The sequence below is a fragment of the Ornithorhynchus anatinus genome, chromosome 9 (genome assembly GCF_004115215.2).
Source record: "Ornithorhynchus anatinus isolate Pmale09 chromosome 9, mOrnAna1.pri.v4, whole genome shotgun sequence".
Classification (NCBI taxonomy): domain Eukaryota; kingdom Metazoa; phylum Chordata; class Mammalia; order Monotremata; family Ornithorhynchidae; genus Ornithorhynchus; species Ornithorhynchus anatinus.
In genome coordinates, this window is record NC_041736.1 from 43,363,798 (window position 1) to 43,376,679 (window position 12,882).

General features: G+C 41.4%; 1 protein-coding gene across 6 annotated transcripts in view; it reads right to left on the reverse strand.

The window, feature by feature from the left end:
* Positions 1-2,676: 2,676 nt before the first annotated feature.
* Positions 2,677-12,882, reverse strand: part of MACROD2 (mono-ADP ribosylhydrolase 2) — a 1,182,461-nt gene continuing 1,172,255 nt past the window's right edge. For all 6 annotated transcript variants that reach the window (XM_029072595.2, XM_029072594.2, XM_029072593.2 and 3 more), the window contains 3 exons: positions 10,847-10,933; positions 8,859-8,923; positions 2,677-6,276 (listed from right to left, as the gene is read on the reverse strand). In XM_029072595.2, coding sequence (XP_028928428.1) covers positions 8,862-8,923; positions 10,847-10,933 — 149 coding nt within the window. In that variant the 3' untranslated portion in view covers positions 2,677-6,276; positions 8,859-8,861. The remainder of the gene's footprint in view (positions 6,277-8,858; positions 8,924-10,846; positions 10,934-12,882) is intronic.

Consider the following 12,882-nt stretch of genomic DNA (forward strand, 5'->3'; position numbering starts at 1 on the left):
ACATAGCCAATGACCCTTCAATGACTCTTTGCCATTTTGACTTCAAGGGCAAGTCTGTGGGTCCACCCAGAAGCTGGGTAGCAGAGCCCAGAAGCCTTGGCTACTGCTGCCTTCGAAAACAGTGAGTGGCCAATGGAAATGGGAGACCTGCATGTGCCCAGCTCCTTCCTCCTGACCTTCCTGCATATTAGCCCATTGCAGAATCACTGACCATTTCTGCTCAGCCTGGCCTGGGCCAAAGGGAGTAAGTAGTTTTCTTGGTGAGAGCCCACACCCTTGTGACATGAGGTCTTCCCAAGCATGCTCACGGCCCTCAGCTATGACTTCTGAAGGGTTCGAAGGGGATCTCTGGCTCATATCTTTGTAGGGTCTCTGCATTTAGGGAGCTCTTTGCTTCTAAGGTGGAACCAGAAAATTGCCCTTCCTCCTCGTTCCAAAAATGGAAATGTCTTGAAAGCCGGAAGTTATTCCTCACCTTTCTAAGGTGTAGGGTGAGCTGGAGAGGGCACATTGGAACCTTTACATGTAAGAGAAGATTACTCAGGGCATCGATGAAAATAGTCCACTTCCTCCTAGTCACTTTGTGCTCAAAATACAATCATTTGTTTTTCATCTGGCAGGATTGTTGAGAATCTGACATCATTTCCTGGAGGGAGTTAGTGAGCTGCACAGAAGACAAGGTAATTAAACTGGTCCCGGTCAAATTCTGATTTCCTCCCACTTGGGTGTTTCTCCCCTGCCTGCTAACTTTCCTTCTGGGTGTAGTCATGTGGATCTATCTTGGGCTGTGTGAGCCTGCTGGTCTTATCGAGAAACGAGCAGGAGAGACGTGCCTCTGTCTTCACTGATTCACACACAGAGTAGTAGGTAGCTTCTGGTGCAGAGGATTCAGAGTCTTATATAAGATGATGCCTCCAGGACCTGGAAGGCTAATGGCATTCTCATTTGTGTTGAGATGATCGCACCTGAAAACCTACTGGGCAATTTCTAGGGAATTGCTCTGGGAACAGGGTTGTTCATTTTAGGCAGGGGTGGTTTAAATTGGGCACCAACCCCAAGATCATGGAGCCATTCTTTTTCTTTCCTGCTGCAAAAAGACACTGTTGTATCTTTCTTTGATAGAGAGAGAGAGGCTGGCATAAGGAGAAGTGAACGTGAAGTGCAGAGAAGCAAAATGGCTTAGGGGATAAAGCATAGGCCAGGGAGTCAGAAGGACCTGGATTCTAATCTCAGCTCTGCCACTTGTCTGCTGTGTGTCCTTGGGCAAGTCACTTAGCTTCTCTGTGAAATGGGGGTTAAGACTGTGAACTCCATGAGGGACAGGGACTGTGTCCAACCTGATTACCTTGTATCCACTCCAGGTCTTAGAACAGTGCTTGGCACATAGTAAGTGCTTAACAAGTACCATTATTATTATTATTGCTAAAGAACTCTACAATTTTTCTTCCATCCCTCCTTCATAGAAAAGTGGTTCCATGGCTGCCAAGGATTACCTGTCATTTACATCAATCTACCAATGGTATTTATTGACAGCTTACTTCATGCAGAACACTGTACTAAGCACTTGGGTGAGTACAATATAACGGAGTTGGCAAAGTTGATCAATCAATGGCAATTATTGAATGCATGGGAGTGGGCAATACAACAGAGTTGGTAGACACCTTCCCTGCCCACAAGGAGCTTATAGTCCAGAGGGAAAGACAGACATTAAAGTAAATTGCTTATATGTATATACTTGCAGTGGGGTTGAGTGAATATCAAGAGCTTAAAGGGCACAGAGACAAGTACAAAGGCATCAGGGATGGCCTCTTGAAGGAGATGTGATTTTAATAAGGCTTTGAAGGTGAGACACATGGAGGTCTGTCATATGAACAGTAAAGGCTCGGTGGTCAGATTGGGGTACAATGAGTAGAATTGTCAGTGAGTCCTGCATTGTCCTTGGCTGTTGGCCAATGAGGCTGAACCTCCCCTTTTTCATCTGAAACAGATAGTGCCATTTTCCCTTTTTAGAGCTATCCATCTTGATAGTGAATCCTCAAGAATTTCAATTGCTAAGAAATTTTAATGGAGGTGACATTTATGTCCATAGTCACACATTCTACTGTTTTCTCTATCTTATTTTAATGTCTGTCTCCCCTTTAGGCGGCTAAGGTCCTTGAGGCAGGGATCACATCTTCTACCTCTGTTGTACGGTGCTCTGTAAATAGTAAGCATGCAGTAAGTACCATTGATTGACTTAAGTGTGTCCAAATACTGGGACTTTAAAAAAAAATGTGAATGATATCCCCTAGTGGGAGTGTGTTTTATTTTTTTTAATCTCAGACTATGCACAGGCAGGTTTAGGTGCCTATTGCAAACATACCATTTCTCTTGCCTTTTTCCAGATGAGGGAACTTCAGTAAATCAGTGGCAGCCTTCCATCCATCCATCCCAAGAGGAACCTGGAGAGCATTCCATGCTTGGTTGTCAGCTTTTCTCATTTCAGCATCACCCCACAAAATATAAAATCCCTTCTATTGATCAATCTCGTGCTAACGAGGCACAAGAACAATGAAAATAAGTTTAATTACATGGGGTTCTGAAGGGCATACTCACAATCAACTGTACAGTCTCAAATGAACCTTCGGAGAGCTCCCTGTTAATCAACACGCCTCGAAAACACAAGCAACTCATTGGTCTCGTCTTCGACAGGTTTTATTAGGATTCTGCTTTAACAAAGATTGTATTATGAAGGCATCGATGTTTAAGTTTTGCAATGTATGGCACAGACAAAAGGAATCTAATAGATTTTTGAAGCAATATAGCATTTAAATTCCAGATTAACAAAAGAGGCACTGTTAGCCTAGTCAGCAGTTCCATACCAGTTACCAATAGGCATTTTGCAAGCAACAGACTATGCTTATTTTGCAGTAAGTAAAAACATATTTTGATAGAGAAAAATTACAATTTTTCTGAATATCACAAGTGTCAGGGTAAGGCAAAATCCTTAATGAATCCTTATGATAAAAACCCTATTCCCCAAGAAAATATATTGAACTTATTTTGCTAACTTTGTAATCTTTAAAAGCAAAGCTGACATGCACTGCATATAGAGAAGTTTCTTTTCAAATCAAGAGCATCAAGCAAAAACGGTGTTAATTCACAAAGAGGCTTTTCAGTGCGTCATAGAAAGATTTACAATTAGCTGCAGTGAATAATATGCGACCCAATAGCACAGTCTGTGCTTCAGATGTCTTCTTTGTACGCTCTTATAAAAAGAGACTTGTCCGTCATCTGAGCAGTCACCAGCTAGAGGAATAATGTATTGTCTCTCCTAGAATGAGTACTTTTAAAATTGGACCTATTATGTTAAAAGCATATTTTGATCCAGTGTATGCAAACACCACTAATGTAGGCCTCTTTTCCTCCTACATGCAACATGGCATGATTGAAATCTGAGTTGAATTTGACATCCAGAATTCATGGGCAGGCTAATTAAACAAATCTTCATATTTATTCTTCTACTGACTCTATTCTAGGTGCTTTAGCAGCTCCAGTGAAATAAATTCAAGATATGTTCATCAAGGCAATAATTATAACTTAACTAAATGAGAGAGAGCATGTTGCCTTTGTTTTTTTTTTTAAAGTTTAAAGTAAGTTGGTGAATACCAAAGCAAAACCACCCAGTGGACCGAGACAAAAATGGAGAGCTGATGCGATTTATTCTGTCAACTTCCTGAATGCATTTCTCACTTCTCTATGACATCCTTGGGCCAGATTTCCCCAGCTTCAGGGAACTGCTGCTGTTCAAAAGGGCCAGGGTGAGATGAAAAGTGTGCTAAACTCACCAACATAAAGGATGGGGGACAGCTCAAGAGCTGAAGCATTATTAAAGTTCATTATTTCTAATATCAATCTCTCCTAACAAGGAGATAAAGATTTTATTTTTTTCATCCTTTTTATTATTTCCATCCCACCTACCTCTCTCTCTCTCTCTCTTCCAGGTCTTTAGTGTTGGTTCCTGTTGCAGCTCCTTACGGAAAGTGAGTATCACTAACATTTGGAAGCCATAGGATAATTGGTTTGCAGTGGCCTGCACTTCTCAAGAATTTCACAAGCCTGAAAGGTGACTTTCTCAATTGTTTTAAAAATGGCATGCAGGAGAGACAGGGCCAAAACTTGGGTTATATGAAAGTAGTCTTTTCCTGCCTATGGGGAAGTTGTCTTTAACTTAGGGAGAGAAAGCAAACCCTCCAGCCTTAGGTTAATTGACTGGATATACAAAAAGGAGAATGACCACAGGAGATCCCATTGAAGTTGTTATTAATCAAAGGCAAAATGTGACAAGGCTGTTTAAGGGTGAATCATGTGATCCTGAAATATGTTGTATGTGCACCCTTCAAGTAACACTGAAACAAGTCAAAAAGAACAACAATAAAGTTGAGAAATACCAAAGATGACTCAAAGAAAAACCAGGATCTTCTCTGTCATTTGGTGAAGTAGAGAAAATGTGATTTTAGCCAAGGGAGTTTTAGACATGGCAGGAGAGTATGACATGGCTCCAGCAGTGCTGTCTGAGAACCCAATCTGACTGATTTCACCAAGCCCCCCTCCTACCGGGAATCATCTGCTTGTTCAAGGGAAACATTCAAATAGACATAAATTCATGTTATCACAAGGAAGAACCCCTAAAGCAAGTGGGAGGAGATTTAAGTCTTAGTCTCCTAGTGGAAGTTACGGCAGAGAGTTTGTCAAGATAGTGCAAGTCGAGGATACATTCAGGTAGATAGGAACTGGCTCTACACTAGGAAATGATCAGCTAATTCAGGTCCTACCCCATAGCGCCTTGTTTTGTTCTTGTTCCCCCTGCACAATTAGATGCCACGGTTCTCTTTCTACTCTCCAATTTGAACTGCCCAATGGGTCTGGAGTCATCTCCTGCCTGAACTTGACTTCCTTTGATTTGCTCATTTTGATTGGTTTTACTAGGGAAGCTGAGTGAATGATTTCAGGATTGGTGCATGAGCAGGCAATATAAAAACCAAAAAAGCACGCAAGAGCTCTAATTCTTTTTTAAAACAAATGGGAATATGTTTCCTGGGAAACATGCGGCTTGTTCGGTGCATCGTGTGAACAGCCCCTTAAAGTATTTTCTGGTACTATTGGAAAATATAACCTTACTCCCAGTGACAAGATTTTACTCAAAAACAAAACCAAAAAAACCCCACAAAAACCCTCGGAACCGGCAACACGGTGGAAATCGAGACTAAGTGAATGCATCACAACCCACATAGAACCACAGTGGAAAATGCAATGAGAGTGGAATCAGGCCTTACTTGACCCAGTGGCTGAGTCTAGAAGAGGGGGGATTTGCTATTTTTGCCACATTCAAGCAATTCCATAGACAAGCACTCACTCAGAATAGCTCGCATAATTGCAAACAAACAGATCCCAGGGTCGCTCAGCAGCCAGAACTGGATGGAAAGAGATTGTCCATCATCTGAGGCAGCTGTGAAGCCATTAAGGGGTAGAGGGACTCCCCTGGGAGTCTTAAGTCCCTGGTTGCTCAAAAATCCTAATTCCACCCTTGGGGAGGAGAGCAGCAGTTCAGGATAGCTGAATGACCCCACTGGGCGTTAAGCACAGTTTCTTTACTGTGACAGACTCAAGTGTTCTTGACTCCATGGAGGCTTTCGAAATACTGAATAAACAGTTTCCATTTCCTCCCTTTTTCCAAAGGCTCCCTAAGTAGGTTTTGACCATTTTCAAAGCTTTCTACGCCACTTGGTTTTTCCATATACCCTGCTGTTGCCTGGCAGTGCACTTCATGAAATTCATCCTTTAACCTCATCCCCCACCTGTTTCTCTAAAGAAACCACGGCACAATAAGTTTTTTAAAGGAACAGCAAAGTAGATGGGGGCGGGGGCCAGACTACAGATAGATTTTTATAAAACAGTTTCACCATAACTCCAGGGCCACGGTTAGAAAGGAAAAGGCAGTAAATTACAGGAACAGTTCAGAACGCAGATGCACATTCGAATGTGGGGCACCCACCACCAAATTGAAGGCCGCGTCCTTTGGAGAAGGTAGACAGAAAAAAGGACGGCACTAAAAATGAAGAAGAATTAAAGCAAAGGGCTCTTTCTGAAGTCCCACATCCCCAATCCATTTCCCCCTCTCCCCCCCCCACCCCTCCCCTATTGGCACCATCTAGTGCTGTCTCTGCTCCCCTCGGGAATAATGCCAAGGATGTCACTTAGTTTCACCTGCTTGTTCTTTTGTCTCATCCCGTTTCTCTGTGAAAGACAAAGAGAAATCATTCGTTAAGACGAAGGTAATGAATTTTCATCGCCCCAGCAGGGGAGAGCTTTACAAGAGTGCTCTCTAAATAACCCTCCCTCACAAAGGGGTGCCAAGAATATCCTATTTGATTGGCATAGCTGAATAACTTTTGATGTTTGAGATTCTACTATGGCTATGTGATACCTTTAAATGGGACATAACAGGATATATAGCACTCCTGATACTTGCCAACCGATGGTCTACTCTAGCCCACTGTGATAATTAATTGAACTCATCTCCTAAGTGTTCCTCTGCACCAATCTGTGAATTGATTGGGTCATCTACCATAGATGCCCTTGCATGTAGAAGCAGTGTGGCCTGGTAAATACAGACCAGGCCTGGGGAGTTAGGACCTGGGTTCAATCCAGACTCTACCACCTAGCGGCTCTGTGACCACAGGCAAGTCACTTCACTGCCCTGTGCCTCAGTTACCTCATCTGAAAAATGGGGTTTAAGACTGTGAGCCCCATTTGGGACATGGACTGTGTCCAACCTTATTAACTTGTATTACCCCAGTGCTTAATACAGTGCCCAGTACATAGTGAGTGCTTAACCAGTATCATAAAAAACAACAACCAAACTAACAAACACAAGTGCCGACAGGGGGGCAGTGAGACAATTTCATGACATTTAATGGACAATCATACTTTGTTACTCGGTGTCTCATTCAAGTCCTGTTTAGCCATCAAAAACTAACTCAAAAAATATGGTTGCCTGCAAGAGTGAAGGGTGGCAGAATTGGAAAGCCTATTCTACTGAACAACTTCAGGAGTGCTGAAGATATGAAGAAGGACATAGGGGATACAGTAATCACACCTTATTATATTTCTCTGTATTGGTACTGTAATTTCTATTTTTGTCTTGAATGACATGAAATTCAATTATGAAGAAAACAATAAGTTTTATATTGCTATTCTATCATGCATATTGCAATATAAGAAGGGAATTATATAATCAAGGATCAAGATGAGAAGCACCATGGTCTAGTGGAAAGCCTGAGAGTCAGAGAACCTGAGGCTCCAGTTCTGGCTCTGTCACTTGTCTGCTGAGTGACTTTGGGCTATTTCCTTAACTTCTCTGTGCCTTATTTGTCCCATCTGTTAAATGGGGATTAAATCCTACTCCCTCCTACGCAGACCCTGAGAGTTCCATGTGGGATAAGGTCTGTGTCCAACCAGATTATCATGTATCTACCCCATCTTAATTCACTGCCTGGCAGAGTGAAATCTTAACAAGTACTTTATAGAAGAAAAGGGAGATGTCATTTCTTCATAGGGGCTTCTACTACTAAGAAAATTCTTCTCTTCTGGAAAAATGAAGTTAATTATTGGTACTGAACATTCACTATGTAAATGTGTAAACCATAACATACAGAGCAGCCCTAGAAAAGGAGTGCCTTAGCCTATGGTGCCTTAGCCCGTGGCCTAGCTCATATTATTCTCACTACATCTGACTTCAAGCACTATACAGACAAAGGCCATGAAAATCCATAACCCAGGTCTGTGTTTCTAGAGAATATCATACTCAAAATGGAACAGGAGGTTATCCAGGAGATGTTATGCGTCATTTTCTTCAGAAATGGTATAACGGTAAATGTCTCTCTAGACTGTAAAGCTTCTTGTGGGCAGGGAACACATCCGCCAAATCTATTGTATTGCATTCGCCCAAGCATACTTGAATCTTTAGCACGCTGCAGAAATACAAATCATTATCTCCTCTGCTGTGATATTTGCCACAGGGCCTTCTCATCTGTGATCCCGACGTGCCATAGCTCCCGAGTGGCACTGGGGAGAACTGCTCAAGAAAACTGAGTGGGCAGACAGCTGTGCAGTTAGTCTAGAACTCACAGACATAGAACATGATCCATGTTCTACTGGTTTGGGGCCTTGACAGACATTGATGCCTCATTTTAGCTGTCAATCTTCTTAAGGATATGCACCCAAATGCTGACTTGGTCTACCTGTGTCCCAGTAAAAATCTTTGGCTATGTACAGAGTGTACCTAATTTGAGCGAGTAAGTAAACTAGGTCTTCTTAGGTCTTAACATCAGTGTATACCACTCTATTGACTCAAAGTTCAGAGAAGCAGCAGGGCTCAGTGGAAAGAGCATGGGCTTGGGAGCCAGAGGTTATAGGTTTGAATCCCAGCTCTGCCACTTGTCAGCTGTGTGACTGTGGGCAAGTCACTTTACTTCTCTGTGCCTCAGTTCCCTCATCTGTAAAATGGGGATGAAGACTGTGAGCCTCATGTAGGACAACATGATTACCCTGTATTTACCATAGCGCTTAGAACAGTGCTCTGCACATAGTAAGTGCTTAACAAATACCAACAATATTATTATAATCTTCTAAACATGTCCTTGTGTATTTACTTCTTAAGTACAGTCACCAGTGTAGAGGCATACCAGATCATTCATGTCCAAACTGGATTATCTCAAAAGTTACAAATATTTTAATCCAGATATTATACTACCTGAGTCATTTGCTTCAATCCTGACAGGTTCGTTAATTAAAGAAACCTTGAATTAAAAGTTTACCTTTTAATCTTCTGGTTGACTCTCTGTTGGATCATTAATACATTCAATCTGGCTCTTCATTTCATCTGAAAAAGAAAGACATGTACTTTATGTTTCACTAAAATGGAACATCATCTCTGAAACATAAGACAATGTGGGAAAATGGCTTCAAGATTCCATTTTCCTCTTTTGGTTCTCAATCATTCAGCAAGGCACTGATATTGACAGAACAACTGGGCAGAGAAAGCTGTGCAAAGTATTTGAAAAACAACACTGAAAATAGGAAGCACAATCCTGGTGGTCGAGCACTTTACAATGTGGGGAGGAGGAGAAGATGGAAAAAGGCCATGTGGGGGAGGAGTACCTCAAAAATAGTAGTAAATAAGAACAAATGTGTGAAAAAATGCATAAAGGCTGGGGATGGATGTTGGGATTACAGGACCTGGGAAAAGAAACAGAATCAAGAACAATAAAGTTGCTACTCAATCAGTAAGAGCAGAAGGGCAAGTTATGCACATATTACAATAAAGAGGGATGACCAAGGCTATGCAGCTAAACACAAAAGAGAAAACAAACAAAACCAAAACACACAAATGAGAATAACCACACACCTGAACAGGATGAACCAATAAGGCTTATGGTACCAACCAAGCCAGGAATTGATGAAAATGCTGACGGGGTCCCTTCCTTCCTTCCTTTGCTTCCTCCCTCCCTCTCTACCCCCTCCCTTCCTCCTCCCCTTGCTTCTCTTCCTTCCTTTCCCTCCTTCCCTTCCTTCCTTCCGTCCTTCCCTTCCTTCCTTCCGTCCTTCCACACGTGTCATTTCTGACATGCAAATGCAAAAACATGTCAGATATGGCATGCTACACACAAAGTTGGCAGATGCATCACAAATGATGCACATGTCAGGAATGACCTATGTGCTGGACTTGGCATAAATGACACACCTGCTCAATTTGGCACAAGTGTCAAAGATGACACATGTTGAATGTAACATGTCAAGGAATGACACATCAGAAGTTACACAGACAAGATGTGAAAATGTGCCAGAAATGGCATATGTGTCAAAAATGGCACATGAAAAAATGCTTGACACACATCAGAAATAACATGCATGGTAGATGTGGAAGCAGATCAGAAATGACACACACATTGGGTATGGCATCTGTGACAAAATGGCACATGTGTCAGAAATGACACACAGATTGGGCATGGCAAGTATGTCAGAAATGGTACATGCATGAAGATATGGAGCATGTCAGAAATGACACACATATTGCATATCACATGCATGTCAAAACATGCACATGTCAGAAATGACATATTCTTGCCCTGTACCAATGAGATAGAGAGTGGTCATAGTAGCGTCTAATCTGGATCACAGTCACGATGCCACATGATTTTGCTCTTTCATTGATTGTTTTAAGTCTGTATTTACAATGTTGGAACCATTCTGATGGGCCATAAATCCTTTTAATTTTTTTGTTTTTAACCTAGCAAAGCCCATACATCTTTTTGTTCTTTTAGGTAAAACAGATGCTACTTTCATGCCTTTGCAAACAACCACACAGTATACAGATGGACAGAGAAGTTTAATGGGGGAAAAAAACAAACCAGACTGAGTCCTCCTGTCTCATGGCTAGTTAAAAGCATTTTCCATCCTTTCCTCCCAGGGCTTTGGGTATTTACCAGTCGTGGAGAGCAGAGGGATTTTTTATCCTTCATTGATCGCTAAAGGGAAAGATGTAGCCAAGCTCTTCTTGAAGGAGGAGATCCTCATTATGTTATGTCTATTGGAGAAATCATTCTTGTCTTTAGGAAGAAAAGCTGCTTGGAAACACAGTGGCCGTGATCATTTTTATCCTAAATGAATCATCTAATACGCAGAACCACTTGTCTGCTGTATGACCTTGGGCAATTACTTCACATTTCTGTGCCTTCACTTTAGGGAATGATCTGGATTAAAGTGATGTATTCATTGGGTGACTTCAAATAGTTCAGAATCATACCATCAAGATTCGTAGGGATTTCTACATCACGAGGGTCTTCCAGTCTCACTGTTTCTCCCGATGACTTGCCTTCCTGTGCTGCTCCTTCTAACATGTCAAGGAAATTAAAAACAAACAAAAAGAGCCTCTTTCAGTAAAGAATTGAAAAAAACCTTTTAGTTCTTTTACATTTAACTTTCAATTGCAAGGTAAAGGATTTAACACAGGCACGTGAATTATTGTTTTGTTATTTAATAGCTCCTTGCTACAGGTCACCTCTCTGAAAATAAAACTCAATGTTAAAATCTCTGCTTTGTCCTTTTCCTTTCCCCATTAATAGTTATAGAGAAAATGGATATTATTTAGGAATATATAGAAAGGCTTCATTAACTCAAACACCATTAATTAAGGTTATATTAAAATTCAGGTCTAGTCCTATACTAGTCTTATTGAAGAAAAGTTCAAATTACAATAATTACTCCCTCTTAAAATTTGCAGCACCTTCTGTAATATTAGTCTATGATAACTTGCAACTTATTAATAACCTTTTACATTGCAGCTTATAATATAAATTATATTGAAAATTATAACATTTCCATATTAAAAAGATTTTAAAAATTTCTTTTAAAATAGTCATTTAGAGTTTTTCACTCATGTAGACACACCTCCCCCAAAGATGATGTTTACTTAGCAGCATTACATTATATGCTCTAATGTCAATCTTCTGCAATTACGATCAGGAGAAAAAAAACACTTTGGGAATACTGACATTTTTAGATGGCTACTTTCAAAATTAGACAACCATTGAGAGAGAAGGGACTTAAATCAGCTGAAGAACAATGCTTATCCAAAATTTACATTTGAGATAATGCTTTGGGGCAAGGGGGGAGGGATGGAACTCAATTGTTTTTCAAAAATGGATTTTGCCCTAAGTTGGTCTAAGATGAAAGATCTTGGTCCAGGACAGAAAGGTTGGAAACAAGAACACAGATGAATGATTTTCCTTACAAGCTGTTTTCTAAGACCACTATGTAGGATTTCCTAGATCCCTCCCAATCTTCAATTAACATCTACCATGGCATTCATGGCTGGTGAAAATTCAGCTTCCTTCTGCCTCTTGTAAAGGAAAGCTTCTGTAACGGGACTGAAGCGTCAGCATCGGCCGTAGGGAGAGAGCAGCAAGAGGGAGAAAGAGAGAAAATTAATCAGAGATAAAGGGGAAGAGAGCCAGGAACAGGTGCATAGAGGAAATGTGCATGAGCTGTCAGCCCAGAGATTAGGAGAACAGACCTCACCCATTCTGGAATTCTAAATCCATAAACTAATGGAAGTACAAGGAAGATAACTATTTCTCCAGAACTGGCTTCTCCCTACTGAGTCCGGTTTTACTGCTCTTCTCCTTCTGCAGGCTATCAGCTTCATCAGTGGCCATTGCTTTCAAAATAGAGAGACATTAGCTGTTGAGGATTGGTGATGCCTGGGAAGGTTTGGCTGGCTAGGAGAGGGACTAGCTGACAGGGAAGTGATGGAGAAAGAGTGGTTAGAAAGAAAAGAAGGGAGGTCTGCCTTGGCCATGCTCTTCGGAGGATACATGCCGGGAAAATGCAAGAGCAGAATGCGTTGCTTTGGGAGGGACCAGTCAGCTATTGCAGGGGAGATGTGGAAGGGTGGGGAAACTGAGGCAAACCCAGATTCAGTGGGTGAGTGGAGAAAAGCCTTAGGCATTGGGCTTTCAGATATTTTTCTGTCTCCAAATTAGACATTCTTATTTGCAATTCTGGTTCTATTTACCTTTGACCTTAGCGGCGGGTGGATAAACTTAGCTCTCTTTCACTTTACTTTTCTTCCCTTGAATGCAATGCATGGTGCAGCTCTGCTAAAGATGTGATGACCTGTCTCAGTGAGTCATAAATTCACTAGAAATACAAATATGCCCAGTGATATTACCCTGGAGAGGGGAGTTGTTAATAATAATAATTATGGTATTTGTTAAGCGCCAAGCACTGGGGTAGATATAAGGTAATCAGCTTGTCCCAAGTGGGGCACACAGTCTTAAT